Source organism: Diabrotica undecimpunctata, chromosome 5 (genome assembly GCF_040954645.1).
Source record: "Diabrotica undecimpunctata isolate CICGRU chromosome 5, icDiaUnde3, whole genome shotgun sequence".
Classification (NCBI taxonomy): domain Eukaryota; kingdom Metazoa; phylum Arthropoda; class Insecta; order Coleoptera; family Chrysomelidae; genus Diabrotica; species Diabrotica undecimpunctata.
In genome coordinates, this window is record NC_092807.1 from 78,224,728 (window position 1) to 78,252,651 (window position 27,924).

A 27,924-nucleotide genomic window follows, 5' to 3' on the forward strand; every position below is an offset into this window, starting at 1 on the left:
GCTAAATTATTATATGAATGCGTGTATATAGTAGTAAGAGTGCATTTTTTGTTTATTTTAGTAAATTCTCGAAATATGAAATGAAGAGGGCACTAACTACTAAAGAGTTAATGGCTTTGTTAGAAGAAGACTCAGACTGTGAAAATGCTGACTCACTTGATGTGGTTTATGTGCCGCCGGAAACAGATGAAATTTCCGATGTAGAAGACATTGATGATAATATTATTGGTGAAGAAGGAATAAAAATAGATATTGCAGGTACATATGAAATACAAGTGAATGGAAATTCTGACGATTCTGATGATGATATTCCTCTGAACCACAGATCAAAACGTCCAAAGAAAGAACCAGGCAAAAATAATAAATCCAAATTTGTCCCAAGTTGGGTAAAAACAGATACTCCTTCGTACTCGGCAGTAATTCGACATCAGTCTGATCGATATTTAGAAAATATAAAAGCCAACCATGGAGGCAAGTCACCTATTGAAGTTTTTTCACTCTTTTTTGATAAAGAAGTAAGTGAGAGCATTCGATATTTTACAAATATTTATGCATCGCAGAATAACCGTCACGATTTTGAAATGAATGATAAAGATTTAAAAAAATTTATTGGCATATGTATATTATCTGATTATCACACTCTGCCTCAAGTTGATAGGTATTGGTCGAAGCTCTTTTTGGACTATTGAAAGAAAAAGGATTCTTTGCAACAGGAACAGTAAGGGAAAATCGCACTGCTAAGTGTCCTCTAGAAAAAAACAAAATTATGAAAAAAAAGGAAAGAGGTTCATATACATGTGCATTCGATTCCAATTTAGAAGTTTTGGTGACAAGATGGAACGATAATTCAGTAGTGACTGTAATGACAAATACATGTGACGTTTTACCCCTTATGCAAACTAAACGTTATAACCGTAAAGAACACAAAGAAATTCTTATCCCTCAGCCTAATATAATTCACCAATATAACCAATACATGGGTGGAGTGGATCTGCATGATAATGGCATTGCGAATTACCGTATTAAAATAAGAGGAAAAAAGTGGTGGTGGCCATTGCTTACTAACATGATTGACAATATGGTGGTCAATAGTTGGAAAATTTTTAAAATTGCGAATGATTCTAAAATTTCCCAACTGGAGTTTCGTTCGAGATTGGTTCTTAACTTACTAAAATATATTGGACATGCAGAGAATAGTGAAGAAACCTCTACATCATTGTCAAACTCAGTATATGGACGTCTATCTAAATTTGCCTTACCAAATGAAACTAGATTCGACAATATTGGCCACATTATAAAAAGAGACGATAATAGTGCAAGAAGAAAATGTCGGATGTGCAAAAGTAATACTATTTATTTATGTAAAAAGTGTACAGTGCAGCTACACCCCGAATGTTTCGAAAATTTTCATCTTAAAATTTAATTTACAGTTAAGATACAATATGTTCCTTTTTTAAAAATTGTATGCGTATTCGGCCAAAGGTGCGTATACGCACCCACCTGTTTTTCCTTTCATAAGACAAAAAAATTCTTTTTGGTTGTAAATTAGTCTTAATTTATGTGTTTTTAATCCAATCTAATAAATCAATTGTCAAATTTCTCTTTGTTTATTGTGTCGGCCCTTAATGGGTTAAGTCCGTATGACGATAAACGTTACTTGCAACAAAATTCTCATGACACTTTACCTTGGGGTCACTATGAAACCACAATGATTGAGTAAAAACAAAAATTAATAAATGAAAACATAACCAATTTTTTTTATAGCTTTATCAATCTCCACAGGAAAATGGCTCGGCTATTTTTTAAATGAATATGTAGATCGATAATTGTAATTTTGTTAAAAATCAATTTGTAATCATAAGTAGAAAATAAAAACTTTAAAAAATTTACATTGTTTTCCTGTAATTTTAAGTCTCAGCTTATCCTTTACAGCGTTGTAAGACATTCAACGTGAAAATAAAAAGACATGTTTGCATAAATAGCATTTATTTTGATTATTACATAAAATCATTTACAACTTTAATTTTATAATAATATAAATATTCTCTTAAAGCATGACTTAACAAAGTGTCTGTGGAAATTTCGCAAAACGCAGTTAAAGCTTCAAGTGGTCCATATAAACTGCTTCTGCTGCAAAAGTTTGATTTTATCAAATCGATAACATATCTATAATAAGCATGAAAGTTTAAATTATCCAATAACGATACACGATGACACACCAGACTGCTGTTTACTTCTAGGATTTGGTTGACATCACTTTCATCTAGATAGTATTCCAGGCCATGCTTTTCAATGCCATGCTTTTCAATAACAAGGAACTTGGTTGAATCATACACTATTTGTTTAATTTTACAATAGTCTCCACACTGAAACTCGATAGGATTGTAATCATCTTGAGAGATGCTGTTAAAGAAATCGCTAATCTTCTGCTTAAAAACTCCGATTATATCATCCCACTCGAACGTGCTTAAACTAATTCTTGCATTCTTGTTGTGCTGACACAAAATAATGGCTGGTGAGAAATGACGAGCTGGAGAAAGGCCAACTTTGATTATACAGTTGTCAAGCGGAAAAGATGCTTCTAGTAAATAATATGGTTCATTGTTGGCTGCTTCTTCGAATCTCGCCAAAACTCTATCTAATTCAGCATCATAATCGATATCATCTGATGATAAATCAGCAGCTACCACCATATCGTCTGATGAACTATAACCACTATCTTGAGAACTCATATTGATGAACTGGCAGGAACAACTGGGCATGAGCTAGCATCATCTATGAAATTTATACTTTTTGTCACCCCCCACTCATTTAGTGTATATCTACGTGGTGTATGTAAAAGTAGATCCTAAATGATATCTTTAACGTTAATCCAACTATTATGGCTACTATCGAATCCCAACCATTGAACATACATCTTATTTCCACGTCTGCGCAGTACTTTCTCTACTAAATATATGTCTTTATTATTTGTTTTCTGTAATTCTTCTTCGTAGAATGCTCGTTTGATAGGCGCTCCAGTCATATCTTCAATCAAGTATATTGTGGGATTCGTTATTTTAATTTCAGTAATTTTAAATAGTTCTGTTGTCCAATTCGGTTTATATCCCTTATCGAAAATGTGTTTATTTTTACTAATGCGAACCACGTCACCAACTTTCAATTTTCTTGGGCCAGCAATTTTCAAGTGAGTATAATATTTTCGTAAAATTTCCTTTTCGTTAGATTTATTAACATCAATAGGTCAAGTCGAATTTTGCTGTGTTTCGTGTTATTGTACTCTTTAGTAATTTGAGGCAAGATATCAATCCATTTGTAAGTTCCATTAAGACTAAAATACTTGTAAAGTTTTTCCTTCAATGTTCGAATAACTCGTTCACATATGGCTGCTTTTTTAACACTAAAGGTATTATAGTGATTAATACTATGTTTTTTCATGAGATTTTGAAACTTGGAATTGAAAAATTCTGTGCCTTGGTCTGTTTATAAATTTTTCGGACACCGTCGAGTATGAGCGAGAATATCCGAAAATGTTCGAGTAATTTCCTCCCCTGTTTTCGTCTTTAATGGACGAGTCCACACAAACTTTGAAAAACAATCAATTACAACGAGAATGAGCTTGTAAGATTTATTTTGACTGGCATAAGGTCTCATCTCAGCAAGGTCCATTTGCCACAAATCATCTAATCCTTTAATGATTGTTCGTCGACGAGGATAATTTTTTCGTGCAGGCTTGTGCAGCTCGTTAACTAGTTGTATCTTCTCCTCGGTAAATGCCATGTCTAGCTTCCAACGATTCGATTCTTTGAACTAACGCTAATTCGTTGTTCCGTTAGCTTTATAATGTACGAGGTAATCTTCCATTACATTAAGACGCTCATCTAAATCATGTGAATTAAGATCCGCTGTTTTAATCTTTTTTTCTTTTTCCAACGTTTTCATCATAATTTGTGCATTTTGGTTGGCAGCATCTGTAATATTCTTCGTCATTTCTTGTTTAACTATATCAAGATCATTTTTAAATTCATGCATTTGTTTTGATAAATCAGATATTTTCGAAGCAGTCATTTTATTCTCATCAGACAACTCGTTAACTTTTTTACTTAAATTAACTTCTATTTTACTAATGGAGTTTGAGATTTTTTGTTCGAGTTGAGTATCTTTTTGAATTCTATTTTTTTGTATCAAATTAATCTCTTTTCTTAGAAAAGTTTTCGCACGAACAATGCTGTCATCTACATATTTCTTATTGGAAAGATGATTACCTGCTACAGGAGGATCTCGTGTAATGTCTTTATGTACTTCATGTATCTGGTTTTGTAAATCCAAAATGGATTGCTTTAAGCCTTCACGTAGCTTTTTAACAACTTGTTCATTAGAACGGTAATGATGACGACCAAACTTGTCAACACTCATGTTGGAAATGATGTTCCAATAATCCAAACATTAATATATAATATCTGCTTCACGTAATTCGTTGATAATGGCAGCAATTTCGTTATTGTGGGATGTGTTTCCTGCTTCTTGGGAAGCAACCAGCAATTTGAGTCTGTCGCATAGTTCGTTTGGATCATCCCAATACACATATTCAATACGATTATCATTGTAGATCAAATGAGAATCATCGACGAGTCCTGACCCTTTGTAGCTAGATGGTGAAGATAACGATGTTCGAGGCGACGTTGATGATGATGAACGAGTCGCTTTTGCTAAACGAACAAGACCTTTGAAAGGTTGTCTCTTTAATGCAGTAGATCGAGTTTTCGGTGGCGATTTCTTTGTTGTTTCATCGGTAGGTTTAAATAGCGGTTTGATAATATGATGATATTTTTTCCCAATTGCACCTTTAAGAGGACCTTTGGAATCCAGATGAACTTCAGTACTATTTAATAAACTTTTATAGTCCTTTAAATCTGTATCATTATAATCTTCAGGGTTATCATAGAAAATTAGTTGGTATAGACCTGGCGTTCCCGGCACCCATCCTCCTTCCCCACTACCATCACTGATGACTTGTATACTACCTTTGCTTTTGTTAAAGTTTATTCGGCGTTTACCCAACATCCAGCCAATTTCATCATTGTAAATAGGTCCATAGTTTTTATCAATTTTATTATCTTTCATCCAAAATTCTTTTATATACTTATGGCTCATTGGAGGATATTGCTCAATATATTCATCAATAGCCTCTTTCGAAACATTATTAGGATCAAACATTTAATGTTCGTTAACTTGATCGATTGATACTGCATCGGAAAATACATCGTCATCGCCGGCTTCTTTTTTTTATCTCTTCCTCCGTTTTCACCTCTTCTTTTTTAACGTGTCTAAGCTTGTTATTAATAGCATGATGCAACGTTTTTGACGATTGCGCAATATCTGTTAGAGGTTTAGCTATGGGCTTAAAGAGTTTATTTAGCGACTCATCTTGTTCTGTTTTACATAACTTTAATGCCAAATACTTTTTGCGAATGACACGAGCTAGTTCGGCAACTTTACGCGTGCGCGCAGCTACCTCTTTGTCTGACATATTGTTATACAATGCGTGTTTTTCGATCATACCTACAGTTTTATAAACTTGTCGAAACCTTTACGATATCGTCCGTTAGAAATATCGAAATCCTTAACAATGACGAATGTACCGTATTTGTCCTTCCAACATTCGGAACAAAATTGTTTAAATTGCTCAAATGTCATATCAGGTGATACGTGGTCATTAAAGACGTGTTTCAAATTGAGCTCATCTTGCTTAAACAATACAATAAGATTCGCATTATCACGTAAAAGTTGTTTGCCTGCTCGACTGTATGATTGACATAGGTATGCACAATCAATGTCTTTATGTCTACCCATACAGTAATATTCACGTATTGTTTGTTGTGGATCCGTTGATACGTCATCAAATATGAATATTGAGTTTGGTTTAGCTTTACTTGGGCTTATAACATCATCATTATCTTTAAATGGAAAATAACCTACTTCTTTCACAGACTCCAACACTTCCTTCAAAAATTGATACTTGGGCTGAAACAACGACTTTGAATAAACGTAAACATTTTTGAATTTAGCGCCATTCAGGTCAAAAAGTAATGCCAACATAACATTAGTTTTTCCACATCCGCTTGGACCACATATGATAGCACGAAATGAATGTGGTAGCAATGCACCATGTTTGCTGGTTCTTGTCACGTTGTCGACAAAATCCAAGTTTTCCACTGCTAGTGTCTTATCTTGTTGAATGACCTTCATCTTGTGATTGAGATGTATTTTGTAAACATGGTTATATAAAGACATTTTGCAAAAAGCGATTCATTTCAATGTTGGTCGTTCAAGGTGAAGGAGTGTTGAATTCTCTGATCAATAGTCTACCGTTTGAATTGCATGCTCCTGGTTACCAATATCTAGGACCTGGAACTAAATTACAGAAACGTCTAGCTCGTGGAGATCCGGGGATAAATCCGTTAGATCGAGCTGCGAGAGATCACGATCTCGCATATTCCCAAAGTAATTCATTGAAAGATCGACATAAAGCAGATTGGGTGTTGGAAAATAAAGCGTGGGAACGAGTTAAAGCAAAAGACGCATTTTGGGTGAAAAAACCGCTGCCTGGTTAACTACTACAGCAATGAAAGCTAAACGAAAACTGGGTATGGGTATGAAACGTGGTAAAGGTGTTGGTTCATTTAAGCGACATGTGTTACAGCCAATTATCAAAACATTGAAACGTGCTCCTCCGTCACCAAATCTGCGTAAATCCGCTCTACTTGCACTTGCAGCAGCTAGAACAGCCGTTAAGAATGTAGGTGGGAAGAAAAATGTACGTGTTCCAAGAATTATTCCATGTGAACCAAAATCTGGTGGGATTTTACCTTTAATCCCAATCTTTGCAGGCCTATCAGCTCTCGGAAGCCTCGCTGGGGGCGCAAGCGCGATAGCGAAAACTGTTATCGATTCAAAGAATGCTCAAAAGAAACTAGAAGAAGATGAACGTCACAACAATGCAATGGAACATCTAGGCAAAGGATTATACCTGCGAAAAAACGCTAAAGGTGGCTTTGGATTATATTTAAAAAAGGCAAAAAACTTCCGCTGAAGCTACCTAATAGACCCTTAACCAATGTGGATTTAAATAGATTTGTTAAACTACTTAAAATTTCAAATTTCCGCGGCGTGTTCATGCGAGATAATTTACCACGTAGCCCTCGTAAACATGAATGTGCTATTATTAATCTCGACATTTCCACAAACCTCGGTACACATTGGGTAGCTTACAGAAAGATAAACAACGATATAGAGTACTTTGATTCATATGGTTGCTTGAAACCACCGCGAGAACTAGTATCCTACTTGAACGGTGGAAGAATTTTCTACAATAACGACCAATATCAAAGTTATAACCAAATTAACTGTGGACATCTTTGTTTAAAGTTTCTCTACAATGGAACCATCTAACGATATATTGAGAAGTGCCATTTACATTTTTATGAAAAATATAAAGAGCGTTATTTGGTATGAACTACCTCAAGATATTCGTCGCGCACTAGAAGATTATTTACCCTGCAAGAAAGACTATGATAGACATGAATGGAGTGATGTTTGCGGCATGTATATGGAAAGTAGATGTGTATTTAGTGTCATATAGAAAGTAGAAGTGTCATATTATGAGAAAAATTTGTAACAGTATAAGAAAAATATAGGAATTTTTAACATATTTTGCTATTTAATTTCATACACCTATTCAAATGTATCAGTCATATCTCGATTGTTGACCTTGACAAGTACTTCCAACGAGTTTTCGTTTACTCCTCAAGTACCTCTTGTGCTTGACCCTAACCGACAGTATTATGTAGCAGTGTTGGGATTTCATACATTTAATTCGATTCCAAACATCGATGGCGAAAAGTTTTACTACTACGAGAAAAATGATCGAAAAAAGTTGTGTAGCATCGATATTCCGTCTGGATCTTATGAAATTACCGATATCGAAACGTATATTCATAACGCATTAATCGATAAATATAATTCGATTCGAGATAATGAGTTCATCTTAAGACCCAACAACAATACGCTTAAGTGTGAAATCTTTAGTCAAGATCATGCTGTTACTTTCGAGAAAGATGACAGTCTCGACAAAATATTGGGTTTCTCACCAAACAGAATATTGGTGCCAGGAAAAATGCATTCTTCGGACCAACCTGTAAACATTATAAAAGTATCGAGCCTACTTTTTGAATGCAACATTACCGAAGGAGCCTTTTACGAGGACAGACCTGCGCACACCGTTCTACATTTTCCGATAAGTGTTGATCCTGGTTTCTCTATTGACGAACGTCCTCATAATCCTATATACATACCAGTAAGCAATAGCATACGTGAAATTGACAACATTACCGTTAGCGTACTCGATCAAGATTTAAGACCAGTCAACTTTAGAGGAGAGAAAAGTACACTTCATTTGGATTTTAAGGAAACGATATAGATGGGTTTAATTATAAAACAAAGCTCTACACATCAATATCCATTAGTCTCACGCAAATCTTACAAGCGACGTGACGTGTCTGCTGTCAATAAAGCCTTTCTTGTTTCCATTGAATTACAGCTAAAAGATGTCAAAACGTCAATACATTCGACGACAGGTTCAGGAACCTCAACCACCTATTTTAGATCTGTACCAGAAACCTCAGTTCGATGATACTATTAGAAAAGAAGAATTTCGTACATATACACCTTACATCAAGTCATTTAATAATAGCGACGTTGTCGAGTTTATCATAAATCAATCAGATGCATTTTTTGCCATACACGAAACACTTTTGAAAATTAAAGGAAGTATAAAGAAAGTGGGTAATGGAACTGTTTCTCTTGCACCGAATGCTGGAGCTTTCTTGTTTGATACATGTACATACATCCAAAGTTCACACGACATGGAAATAGTTCGAGATCCTGGTGTAGTTAGCACTATTCGCAGTTTGTTGTGTTACACTCCTGAAGATTCCAAGTATCTCAGTACTGCAGGATGGAACTATCCCAATAATCCACATTTATCGGGAGACAGCTTTAGTTTAATGATTCCGATAAAACTTATTTTTAACATTTTCAACGATTACAATAAATTAACCTATGGTCGTCAAGTGTTTCGATTTGTTCGAGCACGTAATGATAGAGACTGTATTTTAGTGGAAGAACCTAATGCCACAACAACAACAACAGTGTCTTTAACTGTTACCAGCATGGAACTGAAGGTCAAACATGTCTTTCCAAATGACGATGTGAAAATTGACCTAATGACTCCGATTAAGAATAATACGCCGATAACTATACCTTTCCGTAAATGGGAACTTAATGAACTACCTTCACTTACGGCTGGATCCCGACGTGAGATATGGAGTGTAAAGACAACTTCAGCTGTTGAACGTCCACGCTATGTCATTGTAGCTTTTCAAACTTCTAAACGAGATGACATTCACGCCGATCCAACGTTATTCGATAACATTAAGGTGTCCAGCGTACGAGTGGTTATTAATGGTGAATATTGGCCTAACGAGAGAATGCAATTGGATTTTGCGAAAAATGATTATGCTATAGCTCACTACAACTATACCCAATTCTTTCCCAGTTATACTCATTCGTCAACAAAACATCCAATCTTGGATTATAATGCTTTTAAAAAATATGTTTTGTTTACTTTCGACTGCTCCAAACAGGATGATACGTCATTTAGATCGAGAACCGTTGATATTAAGTTGGAAATCGAAGCAGATGAAGGTTTTCCTGCAGGCACTCGAGCGTACTGTTTAATTGTCCACGACAGTCTACTTGAATACTTTCCTCTAACTGAAGTTATCAAAAATATCATTTAACTTGACTTATTCAATCATATCCAATTCAGTATACTATCAGCCATCATGAGGATCGCATTAGTTGACATTCAAGGATTCACCGTAGATGGGTGGTTTGTTCCCAAAGAACTCAGCATTGAAATTGGCTTTAAACATTGTCATTATATATTTAAACCTCCACAACCGTTTGCTACATTAAGTAATCAAGATAAGAAGACTGCTGTGTACTTGGAGAAAAACGTGCATGATCTTCGGTATTCTAATGGAGATGTTAAATATTCAAAAATAAATAAAATACTGGAATCTAAGTTGTTGTATGCAGCTGACTACATCTAAGTTCGCGGAGAACAACAAGCAGAATTTTTAAGATACAAATGTTATATGCTTGACGTCTTTCCCATAATTATTGATGTTTGCAAGTTTGATGATTCTCCATACTCCACTGGAGGCTTTGCTCCACATGAATACAACTGCCACGCTACTGGACTATTTTCCTGCTCCTCGATAAATGTGCATCACCTCCGTCAATGGTTGTGTAACAAAATATTACCTATATAAATTGGATTTTTTAAAATAAAAGATTAAAAGTTTTATTTTAGTTTTATTTTAACAGTTTTACATATTTATTTTAATGCAAGATGATTCGCATTTACGATTTACAAGAAATTTTTTAATGATATTAATCGCTATAAAGGCATTTATTACGAATATAATACTTAAGAGTATAATCGATAAACCATATTGATCGATGTCATCATTATTAGTTTTGTACCATTTTGAATCACTTTCGGTGTTATTTGGGGATATTAGCCTGATCTTGTAGAATGTTCCTCCTGATTTTGGTATCGCTTTGAAAAATACTGGAAGCTGTCCATAATTCGCCACTTCATGATCCATTAGAGTCCATTTAGTTCGATTACAATCAGTTTTTTCATCAATAAAACATATCGCCTGGTTCTTAACGTTGTTTGGAACGTTTGTATAAAGGACATTGTTAACAATAGCTATGAGGATGATGAATGAGGTTGTTAGTGGAGGCATCTTGTCGGTTGAATTCTTTTTAACGGGTATTGTGTTGTTTTTGGTAACTTTCTTTCTGACAAATTAAACTCTGCAAATCGTTTTTCAATTGCAGTTCTATCTTCGTACCACTGTATATCGGCTTTTAACTTTTGTATTTTTTCGTACAACTCTTCTAATCTACACCGTATGGAAGTCATTGATGAAATAAATGTCTTTCGCTCCAAAAGCCAATATAAATAATATTCTTAATCACCTCCACTACCCTGGTATAATAAATAGAAATAAATGTTTTATTCCTTTATTCAAAAATACTGTTATTTAATTCACTAATTGTATCTTCCTTATAATAATACAAATATTCCCTTAATGCTAAACTTACAATACTAGTATCACAAGAAGCCTCACAAAATGAATATAAAATGTCTATTGGTTGTAAATCGTTTTTAAATGAAGTAGCAATTTTTAACGCATTACAATAGTAATCTAAAAATCTCAGTGAAAACGAATGCGTGGTAAAATTAACTTGTCGTTTCCTTCAATAAGATTTTTAACATCTTTTTCAAATATCTGCAAAGTAACACCAAGTTTCTTAACATTGAGCCATTTAAGTTGATCTGTAGCTTGAGTTTCAATTGCTAAAAATTCACAACATTCTGGAGGTTCATCTTCACAATAGCATTGTAGAGACATCAGGAAAAACTGATTATATTTATGATTAAGTTCATCGATGAATTGGATCCAATCACATATACCGAACGATATCTCATTATTCTCGCTGCTTAATTTAACACCCGGCTCAAATGATCGAGCTGAACTTAATCCAACTAATACTTTTAAATGCTCAAAATTATACAAAGTATTAAGCAGCATCATTTCACTTTTGGCTCTTACTTCCACACTGTTCATGTTGTGATGACTATGTTTTACGAAATAAAGCTGTGAACATGAAAACTTTTAATTATATCTTCTTACCTCTCCACAACTGCCTCTCCCACGCTAAAACTATGTTGCGCAATATTTCGTAAGACTATTCATTTATGCATCACATGCCGGGCTTAATTATAAAATATAACGGAATGTGCACATGTTTCCTGCCTCCATGCGAATATATTTTATCTCACATTAAATAATAGAATTGGAATGTGCACGTGCTTCCGGCTATATATCGTGATCACGTGAGAAATTTTTAATAGCCGGCGTATCCGATGATGTCATTATTCTTAGTAGCAAGATCTATTTTATAAAGATTTCAACTGATCATGTAAAGTATAAATTGAAAAATAAACGAATTTTTGTTATTATGGTAATTGATAAAATATATACGATGTAACTCGTAAAATATAAATTAAAAAAATTTAGAAGTTTTACGCTAATGGTTGTAGGTTTTAATTAAAAAAAAATACAAGGAAAAATTGCTCTCTTTGTCTGTCATTCGTCTTCTTCTCTTTGTCAATTCATAGAACGCAGTCACCGACCAGCGATTGAACATCGTTCTCATTGGTTACGTTGACGTGTAGCTTCGTTATTATTGGGGGGGGCGTCTTTTCGGGGGTAATGGGGGACTGGGGGCGTCTTTTCGGTGGGAATGGGGGACTGGGGGCGTCTTTTCGTTAATATTGTGGTACGACTCCACCATTAGTCGATGCACGTCTTTCTCATTGAACGTTGATGCACACCATTGGCCTCCAACGTCACGAGGATGCCCACCATTGGTCGAGGACACGTTTCTGTGGCATCATTGGTCGAGGAAAACGTTCTAACGTCACGAGGAGGGCGTTACTATGTCACCATTGGTCCCTCATCGCTATACCGCCATTTCTATGTTGTTTATTCAAATTCTAAGCTGTCATTGGTCACTGGGGGTGACCTATTCCCACCACTGACGCTGCTATGCTGCCATTGGTCGACGTCCTCGTTCCGACGTCACGAGGACGTCCACCATTGGTCAGCAAGACATAGGGGGACGTTCCTATGCCATCATTGGCCTGGTATTCCCACCACTGACGCTGCTATGCTGCCATTGGTCGACGACACGTTCCGACGTCACGAGGACGTCCACCATTGGTCAGCAAGACATAGGGGGACGTTGCTATGCCACCATTGGCCTGCTATTCCCACCACTGACGCTGCTATGCTGCCATTGGTCGACGACACGTTCCGACGTCACGAGGAGGGCGTTACTATGTCACCATTGGTCCCTCATCGCTATACCGCCATTTCTATGATGTTTATTCAAATTCTAAGCTGTCATTGGTCGCTGGGGGTGTTGCTATTCCCACCACTGACGCTGATATGCTGCCATTGGTCGACGTCCTCGTTCCGACGTCACGAGGACGTCCACCATTGGTCAGCAAGACATAGGGGGACGTTCCTATACCGCCATTGGCCTGCTATTCCCACCACTGACGCTGCTATGCTGCCATTGGTCGACGACACGTTTCGACGTCACGAGGAGGGCGTTACTATGTCACCATTGGTCCCTCATCGCTATACCGCCATTTCTATGATCTTCTTCATGTGCCTTGTCCGTTCCGAACGTTGGCAATCAACATGGCTATTCTGACTTTGTTTACGGCAGATCTGAATAGTTCAGCAGATGATAATCCGAACCATTGCCGCAAGTTTTGGAGCCACGAGTGTCTTCTCCTCCCTGGACCCCTTCTGCTGTCTATTTTCCCTTAAACGATCAGTTGTAGTACTCTATATTTATTATGTCTCATAACGTGACCCAAGTATTCCAACTTTCTTTTCTTTATACTTATTCCTACCTCTCTCTCTTTACCTATCCGGCGTAGTACCTCTTCGTTGGTCACATGCTCAGTAAAGGATATACGTAATATACGTCGGTAAGCCCACATTTCGAAGGCCTCTACTTTTTTCATCAATGTTGCGGTCATTGTCCACGCCTCCATTCCATATAACAAAACCGGGAATACATAACATTTCAGAAGTCGAATTTTGAGAGGTAGGGTGAGGCTTTTAGAGGTGAAAATTTGCTTCATGCTAGTGAACGATGCTCTTGCCTTTTCTACTCTTATACGTATTTCCTTCGCTTGATCCCAATTTGAGTTAACTGTTGTTCCCAAGTAGATGTACGAATCCACGTGTTCAATTCTTTCATTGTCTAATATCAGTTGCTGTGGTGGTTGTTGGGTTTTGCTTACTAACATCCATTTGGTTTTTGTGATATTTAGTCTGAGTTCGTATTGTGCACTTGTTTTTTGTATCTTACTCATTAGGCAACTCAGTTCCTCCATGCTACTTGCTAGAGTCACAGTGTCATCAGCATTTCTATGATGTTTATTCAAATTCTAAGCTGTCATTGGTCGCTGTGGGTGTTGCTATTCCCACCACTGACGCTGCTATGCTGCCATTGGTCGACGACACGTTCCGACGTCACGAGGACGTCCACCATTGGTCAGCAAGACATGGGGGACGTTCCTATGCCATCATTGGCCTGGTATTCTCACCACTGACGCTGCTATGCTGCCATTGGTCGACGACACGTTCCGATGTCACGAGGACGTCCACCATTGGTCAGCAAGACATGGGGGGACGTTCCTATACCGCCATTGGCCGAGGGGCGTGGCCTAGAGACACGAGGCACGTTCCTATGCCGCCATTGGTCGAGGGGCGTGGCCTTGAGACACGAGGCACGTTCCTACGTCACGAGGGGGGCATGGCCTTGATACATGAGGATACGTACGCTTGACGATCGACGTGTGACGTCACTTCCGCTCTGAAAGGAACGCTATACATCTACTGACAACGCAGATTTTGAATCCGACATGATTACTATTTGTTGATCAGACATTCTTTTCTCAATAGTCCATTCCAGAGCTTGATATATTGCAAACAGTTCTGTGGAATAAATGGAACATTGTTGGTTTAATTTAATCATAATGTGTTCTTGATTGTTTTGGATATATACCGCACAACCAACTCCCACAATGGATTTTGACCCATCTGTGAAAATCCTATATGGCTTATCAAATTTGGCAAGTTATTTCTGAAGTTGAATGGCGTTGTTATCATCAAAAGTATGGAAGTAAACTTTGGTTTGGGAATAAAGAATATTGAAATTAGATTGGAAGAAATTAGTTTCAGCTGGGATTTCTTAATAGGAAGAAACATTAGGAAATGCTATAGCTAAAGTTGGAGAATTTTTGTTATGCCACTAATTGTCAATTAAGTTAGACACAGATATGTCGGATATTTTTTGCAATAGGTAGGATTGGTTATTACTTTGACATTTAAGGATAAACATTTCAGCTAAAAAAAGACGTCTTAAATGTGATGGAGGTTCCATACATTCGGCTAATAGATTTTTAGTAGGTGTAGATTTAAGTGCACCTAAAACCAAACGTAGAGCTTTGTACTGGATTCGGTCTAATTTTTTAAGTCTAGTATTTGTAGCAGGCCCATATAAAAAGCAACCATAGTCAAGAACTGACCTAGTATATGCCCTATAAAACATTAGATTAACCTTAGGATCAGCGCTCCAATGGTAATGGTTAACTACTTTTAAAACATTTAGGCTTTTTTCGCATTTAATTAAATAGTTATTAATATGTTCTTTGCATGTTAATTTAGTATCAAGTGTGACGCCAAGATAAGTATAGTGTTTTCGGACAGGTATACTTAGATTATCAATTCCAATGCTGGATATATTCGGTAAGCGATGACGAGTAAACAACACCACAGCGGATTTATTCAAAGTAAGTTCCAACCCTTGGTTAAGAAAGTATTCTCTTGCACTGTACATAATTCGTTTAATTGAATCAATACATTCCTGATAAGAATTTATAGAAGTGTAAGACAGAAATCATCGGCGTATTGTAAAATATTACAATTAATTCCCATACCATGTAGATCCATAGTAAGTATATAGATTAAACAAGAGAGGACTAAGCACAGATATCTGCGGCAAACCTTGATAAACTAACCTTGGACCAATCAATTTATTATTGCACCGAATGAATACTTGTCTATTAACAAATACATTAACCAATACCTGTGCACATCTAGTTGGGACCCCTATATGTCTTAGTTTCTCGAAAAGTAAGTTTAAAGGCATCTACTTAAAAATATATAATATATGTCTGATCTGTCAAAATGAATGAGTCAGATAAAATTAAATTATGAGAAGATTTTTCTATCAAGTAACAAAAAACAAAATTTGTTTAATTTATTAATGTTTTAGAGAACGATTTTCGAAGTTGAAATCAAAACGTCAAATGAACCTAAGTACTTTAAAGTAAAATTGTGACGTATTTAATAAAATAAGTCCCTTATACATCCCAGCGTATTAGATGCTGCTTTCTTCATGCCTGTCGATCTTACGCATTTTTTAACACAAAGTTCTACTTTCCATTATCTTTATCAATACATTTTTCTTACATAAATATTTGAATCTAACTTGTTTAAATCTTGAATTAAAAGATTTAAAAGATCTCTTTAGGTAACCGATATCCAAATTAGTTTAAATTACTGTAGTCACTATGATTCTCAATTATGGGTTCGCCTAGTTTTAAAGATATTATTTAGAATTGCAGTTGAAAAAAAATGTACCTACTTATGTTTAATTATTAGTAAAAGTTATTTAGAATCTAGTGACAAACCAAAAAGTGGTTCAAAAGTGATGTAGTGTAAATATAAACAAAACTTACGATGGATATGGTGTATTATTTGGTCCCATACAATCTGGATTATCAACTAGGGCATCTCCCCATAAGTATTTCAAGCCTACGCTTCCTTGGCATGGTGCTGACAATTTAGATAATGCTAGATGTATTGTGGTACAAATAATAATTAATATCTGTAAAAAAAATACTTTTTTAGAATATGATTAATGTAATATTAGAAAAAACTATTCAATCTCAAAATAACTGATAAAACTTTAGTAAATTCAATAAAAGTTACAGCTAAAAACGTACATAGTCTTGCCTCGGCTTTTCTAGTTAAAAATTAAAATCTTATGATTCTTTCTGTGCCCGTTGTTTAACTATTGATCGACCCCTGTATAGCAGTTGTCGCTCATTTTTCGTCGATGAACCGTAACCCCTCCGCCCCCGTGCGGCCACCATGTGTTTGGTCTACGACGTTGACCTTCGACGGGCAACTCGCTTAGCATTCGATATTCGACATTCAGCTTAAAGACTTGTATATCATTCACAGTGTAATTGTAAATTCAGTTTTTGTACTTATAATTTTACGTTTTATCTATTAAAATAAAAGTTTTGGAATAACAATTATATGTATAACAATTCATACATAATTAATGGTCCTTCAAGAGCGCCGGATAACTAGTGCAATTATAATAAGTTATCGTGTAAACTGGAAACTGAAAAAAGTCCACCGCATGCAGACACTTCCATGCCGGCATTTTTCGACGATTTGACGATTAGATGCAGAACAGATCAACCGAAACCGAACAAGAGTCAAAGGTCAGTACTTAGCAATCATTACCTACTCCTATGATTTTTATCCTTGTTTCGACTTGATTTTATTATTTTAATTCATTCTTAAAAGACTCAATCAATTTTATATACTACATACAATAAAATAAACACATTTTTACTGAATTTACGTTACGTTGCATTTATTGGATTATTTTATTATTTTATGCACATATTTAATACATATTACATATTGCGTCATATCTTACATTTTAGCCATTACCTTATATTTGTTATAATATAACACTAGCATTTGAACTATTTTTAAACCTTATTTCTTTCGTTCCACTTTCTAGCTATTCTTCTATTGCACATTTCATTAATCTTAAGGTAGGCTTACAAATATTGAGGTAGATTTACAAGTTAACAAAATAGAACACTATTAATCATTCAAAATGTCAAACGAGGAGCTTGCTTCTGAACTTAAAAAGCTTCATATCACTTGTGGAAATTATAAATCTCAGATAACAAAATTTAAAAATTATTTAGATAAAAAAAATCAAAAAATAATCCTGACTTTACTCAACTTGTAGTTAGATTATCAAAAATTGAACCTCTATGGTTTTGATGATATTCAAACTCAAATAGAATGTTTAGAAGACAATAATGATACAGTAAATCAAAACGAACGCCTAGAGTTCGAAGACGGTTATTATACTGTCGTTTCTATAGGTCAAGCAATTTTAAATAGCTCTGACGATCAAAATGTAGATAATGCATCAATCTCTAACAATTCTAATATTTCAAATGCAGCAACACAACAAGTTAAGTTACCTTCTATATCTTTACCATCTTTCGATGGAAAATTCGATCAGTTTTTATTCTTTAAAGACACTTTTCAATCATTAATTCATAATAACAAATCTATACCTGATATTAATAAATTCCATTACTTGCGCTTATCGTTAAAGGCTCAAGCAGCGGATTTATCAAAATCGCTTGAAGTCTCAGCAAACAACTACATTGTAGCATGGAATCTACTTGTTCAACGTTATGAAAATAAACCTTTATTGAAGAAAAATCATATAAAGGCTTTATTTGAGACAAAACCTGCTACAAAAGAATGCCATCTAGAATTAAGAAACATTTTAGATGACATGAATCGGCATTTAAGAGCCTTACAAGTTCTAGAAGAACCTGTAGATTCCTGGGATGCATTAATAATTCATTTATTTTCCACAAAACTGGATTCAATAACTCGTCGTGAATGGGAGTGTGAATATGCCAAACATGACACAGTAACGAGAGAAATATTTTGCAATTTTCTGTCCGAAAAATGCAGAATTCTTGAAACTTTAAATATTCAAGGCAATAAGGTAAAACAAAATGTAAGAGGCTTATTTTCAAGTAATTCTCCAACTTGTTATTTTTGCAATAAAGATCATACTATTTATAACTACAAATCCTTTATCGCGCTAAGTCCAAATTCTAGGCTAGCTGAAGTCAAAAAATTGAAACTTTGTATCAATTGTTTGCGAAATAATCGTTCAACTAACCAGTGTCCTTCTATGCACTGCAGAAAATGCAACAATAAACATAATACTTTGTTATACTTTGGTTTCAATAATCACTATAACCATCAAAATTCTAAGTCTAATCACTATAATTCTTCTAGTAGAAATGCACGGCAAGACAATCCTAATTTCAATCCTAATGCTAACAATTCTGCTAAAATTTCCGATTCTCCTGAAATTAGCGCAAATTGTTTAATTGCAGGTAATGATTCTCCAAGCATTGTCTTATTGTCAACTGCCCTGGTAGACATATTTGATAATCGTGGAAATGTATTGTCTTGTCGTATATTGCTTGATAGCGGTAATGAGTCAAGTTTTATCTCTGAAGAAATGTGTAAAAAATTAAATATAAATACAACTCCAATACAATGTTCTATTACAGGAGTTGGAAATAAAACCACAAATATTTTAAAACAAACTGTTGTATCTGTTCAAGCACGTCAAGTCCCATTTAAAACGAGTTTTAAATGTTTAGTTATTCCCAAAATTACAAGCAGAATACTCTCAACCTTTATTAACACGTCAAGCTTAAATATCCCTCACAATCTGATACTAGCAGACCCAACATTCAATGAACCTGGTCCAGTCGACATTTTGATTGGTGCTGATCACTTCTGGGGTCTGCTCATGGTAGGGCAAGTAAAGCTTGGCAAGCATTTGCCTACATTGCAAAAAACTTAATTTGGTTGGATTGTCTCAGGCACTATACATTCACCCCAATTCATACAACCTCCTAACATTTCTATTTCATGCAATCTGAGCACTTCTGATCAGGCTATTCATTCACAAATAGCTAAATTCTGGGAAATTGAAGAAATCAATGTTCCTAAATCCTCATCTTCAGATGACATTCTCTGTGAAGAACTATTCAAAACTACTACTATTAGAAACTCGTTGGGTCAATTTATCGTTCAACTGCCGTTTCAGAAACCGGCTTGCTCTCTTGGCGATTCAAAAGAAGTAGCAACCAAATACTTATTCAATTTAGAAAAGTGATTACAAAGAAATCCCAAACTAAAAGCAAATTATACAGATTTCGTAAGCGAATACGAAACACTCTGAATTATCAGACAAACCTTGCTATTATTTGCCCCACCACGGTGTGGTAAAGGAGTCTAGTACTACCACCAAGTTAAGAGTGGTTTTCAATGGATCAGCTATAACAACTAGTGGCTTATCACTTAATGACATTTTAGTAGCCGGTCCAACTATTCAAGATGATCTATTTTCCATAGTTTTGCGAGCAAGAAAACATAATAATATGCTGACTGGAGACATAACTAAAATGTACCGGCAAGTATTGGTAGATTCATCACAACAACGCTACAACTTATTCTTTGGAGACCTAATCCTGATTCAGAAATACATACGTATCAATTAAATACGCTTACATACGGTACAGCAACGGCAGCATTTCTGTGTACAAGATGCTTAAAGGAACTGTCAATACAATGTAAATATACACATCCAGACATTAGCAGAATAATCGCAAGGGACTTTTACGTTGATGATCTTTGCACAGGGTGTTCATCAATTGATGAAGCAATATACCTTAAACAAAACTTGTCTGAAATTCTCATTTCTGGTGGCTTTCCACTCCGTAAATTTATGTGCAATGCACCAGAAGTACTTTGTGAGCAATCTGAAGGGGATAATACCATATTAAATTTCGGTGAGGATTGCAATAACAAAACTTTAGGCCTTCTTTGGAACTCTCAATCCGACACACTACAATTTTCAATAAAAGCTACTTATAATTCCTGTCCAACTAAACGAAAAATCCTATCTTGTGTCTCTCAATTATTCGACCCATTAGGATTAGTTCTACCTGTAATAATCATAGCAAAATGCATTATTCAAAAATTGTGTCAGCATAAACTTGATTGGGATAAATCAATCCCACAAGACCTTTATACTAGCTGGATTAAATTCCATAATCAACTTCAAGTTTTAAATGCATTAAAAATTACTAGACATGTTCTACCTAACAATCCAGTGCTATTAGAAATCCACGGCTTCTCTGACTCCAGTGAAATGGCATACGGTGCCTGTATATACATTCGATCCTTAGATTCAGAGGGTACTTATCATTGTCACTTACTTTGCTCTAAAACAAGAGTGGCTCCCCTCAAAACAATTACGATTCCTAGGCTCGAATTGTGCGCAGCATTGTTGCTGGCAGAGTTGGCTCATAAGGTCATAATCTCGTTAGATATTCCCATTACCCACACCTTCTACTGGTGTGACTCAACTATAGTTTTATCATGGATCAAATCTGTTTCTACCCAATGGAAAATTTTTGTCGCTAATAGAGTGACACAAATACAATCATTAACAAATTCGGATTCTTGGAGATACGTCAATACTCAAGAAAACCCAGCTGATTTGCTCTCTCGGGGTCTTAGCCCTACGTCTTTAATTGATAATTCTCTATGGTGGAATGGCCCTAAATGGTTGCTGTTTCCTAAAGAACAATGGCCCACTAGTGCTTCAAGTACTATAGTTAATTCTGATGCACCTGAGAGACGCAAGGAAAAGTTAATTCCTTTCAGTCTACAGTAACTGAAGGACTGGATCTTATTAACAGATTTTCTAATCTTAACAAGCTTCAACGAATCACTGCTTACTGTTATCGATTCTTTGATAATTGCCGCTTATCTAAAGCAAATCGAAAATGCGGAGCACTTAATCATGCTCTATATACTCTTATTAGAACTGTTCAAAGGCAAGAGTTTCCGACTGAGTATCAAGACTTATCAAAATCTAAACCTATTAACTCTAGAAGTAAGATTTTACGATTAGCCCCATTCTTAGATGACAAGGATATAATCAGAGTTGGTGGCAGACTTAAATATTCAAAATTTGATTTTCAAAAGAAACATCCTGCAATAATACCCGGTAAACATGTGCTTTCTAAATTAATTGTAAAAAAAGAACATTTGCGCCTTCTTCATGCAGGACCCCAAGTATTACTAGCTTCAATACGAGAACGTTTTTGGCCTACTTCTGGCAGAAATTTAATCAAACAAGTTGTGAGGCAATGCTTACGTTGTTTTCGCTTTAGTGCTTCTCCTATCCCCTATTTGATGGGAGATTTACCAGAGCATCGAGTAACACCTCAACGACCATTCTATAATACAGGTACAGACTTTTGCGGACCCTTTTTATTAAAGGATCGGCAAACTAGAAATTATAAAACGATCAAGGCTTACGTGTGTATTTTTGTGTGTCTCTCAACGAGAGCTATGCATTTGGAACTTGTAAGCAGTCTTACTACAGACTCTCTTATTGCCACTCTTCGTAGATTTTTCGTTAGAAGAGGTTTAAGTGCAAATATATATTCTAATCATGGCACCAATTTTGTTGGAGCTAAAAATGAGATTTATAAGTTTCTACATACGAGTGAAAATGAAATTCTATCCCACTTTCTTACGAAGATTTCGTAACTGTTCTTCATCAAGTCGAAGCATGTTTAAATTCCCGACCTTTATCCCAGATTTCCAATGATCCCAATGATCCGCAGTCCTTGACACCTGCACACTTCCTAATTGGAGAACGCATTAGTGCCTTACCTGACCATGACTATTCTGCAATTAAAGAAAATTCGCTCAGCAAGTTTCAACGCCTTCAAAGAATCATCCAAAGTTTCTGGAAGCGATGGTCAAAGGAGTATATTTCCGAGCTCCAACAACGGTCTAAATGGAAAAAGACCTACCCCATTACCCCATAATCTTAAGGCCTGGACTCCTCGTCTTGGTTAAAGAAGATGGAATCCCGCCAATGAAATGCAAAATTGGTATAATTAAAGTCACTCATCCTGGTGCCGACGGTATACTCAGAGCTGTTACCATTAGAACTGGCTCCTCCGTATACAAACGACCTTAGCCCAGGGGGACCGTGCCCAGGGCATCGAACACGTGCGCTCTGGCTTAAAAGTATCTTAATGTATATACACAAATATACAAATATATATATATATATATATATATATATATATATATATATATATATATATATATATATATATATATATATATATATATATATATATATATATATATATATATATATATATATATATATATATATATATATATATATATAATACACTCATGGACAAAAATATCGAATATTTTGGAATTTCCAATTTTTTTTTGTAGTCACTATTCTTTCAAAAAAATTTGAGATTACTGATAATACTCATATAGTAGGCTGATGTACTCAACTGGTTTCAAATATTTTGATGTTTATTGAGTGGTTAGTGTCATTCGTACATTTTATCATAAAAATCCTTCTTCACGTAAAGGAAAAATCATACTAATTTGGTTATTTTTAGTTTAATTTATTCAGTTTAATTAAATATTGTTTTGATTTAACTAAATTTAAAACAAGTATCCCACCAATTCAACACTGCGATGAAGTTCAAGTAGCACATATTGTAATTTTGTACGAGGAAGGATATGTACAAAAAGGTATCGCACGACGTCTCAGCAGAACTGAATCTATCTTTTCGAATACTCTAAAAAGGTACCGCGAAACAGGAAATTTTGTACGAAGGCCTGGTCAAGGTGCACAAGCGCAATTGATAACCGTTTTTTGGTTCTTAGTTCTACACAAAATCGTTCATTGACATCGATACACCTCAGAAATGAGCTATTAAATGTTAGAAAAGTTAATGTGAGTTCACAAACAGTTAGACGAAGATCAAAAGAAGCAAACTTAAAGCCCAGACGCCCCGGCAAAGTTCCACGTCTTCTCCAAAATCATAAAGCTCGTCGTTTGAAATTTGGAAGAAAACATATTTAGTGGAATATCGACAACTATGGTCAAAACTACGTCTACAGAAGAGTTGGAGAACGATTCGCCAGCTGCAGTCTTGCCCAGACCGTTAGTTTTGGAGTTGATGGCATAATTCTTTGGGAAGGTATTAGTTAGGAGGTACTTACCGCACTTGTGGAAGTGATTGGATGGATGACTGGTGATTCCTACGTTTAAAACATCCTGCATCCTACAAAATATCATCTTTTGTCATATGTTGTTAACATTGGACATGAAAGATTCACGTTAATGCACAATAATGCTCGACCACATGCCGCTGCCATAGTGAGTAATTATCTTGATGAGGTCCAAATTCAAAGATTGGATTAGCCACCGTTTAGCCCGGATTTAAATACAATAGAGCACATGTGGGATTACCTATAACCCAGCATACGACAAAGAAAACCCGTTCCAAATATAATAGAGCAGCTTCGGCTTGCTGTACAGGATGAATGGAATGCAATTTCTCAAGAATATGTCCAAAATTTACTTGAAAGCATGCTGAGTAAGATGCAAGCAGTAATAAGAGCTAAAGGAGGGAAAACTCGTTACTGATCATGCACTTCTTTCAGTTAAAACGACTTGTTTAAGCAATTTAAATTATCATTAAGTTTAGAGTAAAATAAACTTATTAACCTAATATTAAAAATTTATTTTTTTCACAATTTTCTCCTCATTAAAACTTAAAACTGTTCATTAAACATTGTTAAAATAAACTCTATTTTACAATAAATGACTTGATTGACCAGAATTTATTTTGCGAAAACAAAAATTTGATAATTCCAAAATATTCGATATTTTTGTCCATAACTATATATATATATATATATATATATATATATATATATATATATATATATATATATATATATGTATATATATATATATATATATATATATATATATATATATATATATATATATATATATATGCTGTCTTGTAAATAGCAGCAGTAAAAACTTTATATCTACTTTACAGTTGCCCTCGAATGCCACCGACATAAACGTTATTGAACATGCTTGGTACATTCTCAAAACACGCATCAAGAAGCGAAACAATCCCTCTATTACACTTCGAGAACTAAAAGATGCTGCTCGTGAAGAATGGGAGAGAATTCCGCAAGCCCAGCTCGACCAGTTAATCGGCAGCACGCCAAATCGCTTACAGGCATGCATACAGACAAATGGAGGAAATACTAATTTTTAATTTTATGAAAAACTATTTTTTTCTATAATTTATTTTTAAATTTAAGCTGTAAATTTTAAGTTTTTCATACAAGATAACATAAAACAAGCCACAGCGATGCCGATGCACGTGAAAATCGTGATGCTATGGAAAAACAATATTTTAAATATTAACTTTATTACGCGAAAAGTGCAAATCTATCGTACAATTAAATCTACCCACTCTTGCCACTTAAACTCCCACTGTTATACAAACCATGCCTACTAATGTGAAACTACCCCAATTATCTCTTTAAATCTTCTCTGTCACAGCGGTATCTCTAGATACTACAGGCAACTTTACATTCTCCTCTAAACCTTGTAATGTTCTTTTACTTAGCAACAATTAAAATAACTACTATTCAATCAAAATCAGGACATTATGATAACAGTCAAGGCACTTCTCGATAATACTAGTCAAAGTAGCTTTATATCAAGGAAAATTTTCGAAAAAATTAGCTGTAAAACCCACCAACAACCACTTCAAAGTTCTGGAATTGCCCAGAGCTCAATCATGTCTATCATAATGGCAAACCTTACAATTCTCTCGACTAATAATAAAAAGCAATAGACTTAACATGTCATGTTACGTACTCGATATAATAACTACCCCACTACCGCAGACGCACATACCCCTAGAATTGCTCGAAATATCACACAACATTTTCTTAACCGACAATGAGTTCTTCCCAACTTCAAGTGTCGACATTTTAATAGGCGCTGACAAATACTACGAATTCATTACCGATGGCATCTTAAGATTAGGAAAAAATCTCCCTGTACTTCAAAACACCTTTTTTGGTTGGATTGTCGCTGGTAGTGTACCTCATAATTATATACAAAATATAAGAGTATCCTTATTTACTCAAACTTCTAATATTATCTCCGAAAACACTTCGTCCTTTAACTCGCTTCTTTGCAAATTCTGTGAAATGGAAGAAATACCCACTAAAAAACTTCTCATCTCGACTGAAGAAATTGCTGAACTTGACTTTAAGAAAAGCTTTAAAATTTTAGAAGACGGACGATTTCAAGTCAGTCTTTCCCTTAAATGCCCCTCAGAGCATACCAAACTAGGTGACTCTTTCCTTATCGCTAAAAAACGATTCGAAGGCTTAGAAATAAAATTCCAATTAAATCAATATCTATTTCTTGAATACAAAAGGTTTATCGATGAATACATTAAACTTAATCATGCACGATATATCCCACTCACACTATACAACTTATCCGAACACAAATAATATTGTTTGCCCCATGATTGCGTGATAAAAGAGAGCAGTACTAGCACTTGATTACGCGTTGTTTTTTAATGGATCTGGTAAATCCTCTTCTGGAACCTCTTTAAATGACATCATGCTCCCAGGTCAACAAGTTCAGCCTGATCTATTTGACATCCTTTGCCGTTTCAGAATACCTCAATTTGTTTGCACCGCTGATATTCAAAAAATGTACCGTCAAATAAATGTCAAACCAAATCAAACCTTCCTGCAAAATATACTGTGAGGAGATGATCCCTCTAAACCACAATGCACTGATCTTACTAGCGTAACGTACGGCCCCAGATCTTCAAGTTTCTTATCTACTCGTGCTATAAAAGAACCTGCATCCACTAATATACAAAAATAGCCCCTCGCTTATGAAGCCTTACTTACACAAACTTATGTAGGCGACATCCTTTGTGGTGCCGAAACTGAAGCTGACCTAGAAACCATATATCATGAATTAAATACCGTTCTAGGCAGTGCTTGCATTTCAACTCACAAATGGGTTTCCAATTCCACAAGGTTTACTGAAAAATATTGTAACAATGATCAACCCACTTCGTATGATATTAAAATCGAAAATGCCTCTAATAAAGTTTTAGGACTTTCATGGAACCCTTCTCCAGACACACTCCCAATTTCAGTACCTGAAGCCCCAACTGACACTCACGTTACAAAAAGAATTGCCTTATCCACCTTAGCTAAAATGTATGGCCCCTTAGGGTTGATAACTCATGTGATTCTACATGAAAATTTATTCATAAAGAAATTTTTCCTCGAACGAATGGACTGAGACGAATTCTTGCCTCCCTCTTTGGAAAAAGAATGGACAACCTTTGTAAATAATATACCTCACTTAATATCCTTAAAATCCCACGCTGTCTATTTCTCAATAAAAATCACACACATACAAATTCATGACTTTGCTGACAGCAGCGAAAAGGCTTATGCAGCATGCATTTACTTTCCTACTGTATACTCTGGTAACACAGTTTTCTGCATACTGGTTACAGGAAAATCTTGGGTAAGCCCTATCAGGACAACTACCCTACCTAGACTTGAACCCTGTGTCATGTTACTCCTCTCAAAACTCACCAAAGGAATCATACCAATATATGAAAACAAATTGTCATTCTCTAGTGTAAATTTTTGGAGCGATTCAAGGATAGCACTGTCGTGGATTCAATCTCACGCATCCCGCTGGAATACCTTTGTTTCCAATCAAGTTCATTCAAATCGCGGAAATGACAAATGCCGTCCACTGACGCCACATAAAATCTGCAAAAAATGCTGCAGACTTCCCATCTCTAAGATTACTAGCCCAAAACATTTTAAAATTAAATTTATGGTGGTCAAGTCCTTCATTTCTGCAAGAACCCAATCTAAATCTCGCTCATTTTAATGATAAAATTGATAAATGCAACTTACCAGAAGAGAGAAAAATCTCACTTCTTACCACTAAATCTACCGAAGAAAATGTTTGGCATAAAATATTACTAAGATTTTCTAAATTTTCTAGGCCAGTGCACGCAATAGCATATATTCACAGATTTATTCACAATTCGAGATTTTCCACTAAAACCCTTACTGATCCACTATCTGTAGATGAACTCCTAACGACCACTACCTCAATTTGTAAAATTGTTTAACACTAACACTTCAGTTCAGAAATTTCTGAACTCCGAAATAGCAAATCACTCTCTAATAAAAACATGGTCTCACTTGGTCTCCTTATTCAGCAATGTTCATCTAGGAATATGTTTGACATCAATAGAGATCAACT

General features: G+C 35.3%; 1 protein-coding gene across 2 annotated transcripts in view; it reads right to left on the minus strand.

Moving 5' to 3' along the window:
• LOC140441412 (uncharacterized) overlaps positions 1-27,924 on the minus strand; it is a 284,085-nt gene that overhangs the window by 196,600 nt on the left and 59,561 nt on the right. For both annotated transcript variants that reach the window (XM_072532126.1, XM_072532125.1), the window contains exon 2: positions 16,532-16,680. In XM_072532126.1, the coding sequence (XP_072388227.1) occupies positions 16,532-16,680 (149 nt within the window). The remainder of the gene's footprint in view (positions 1-16,531; positions 16,681-27,924) is intronic.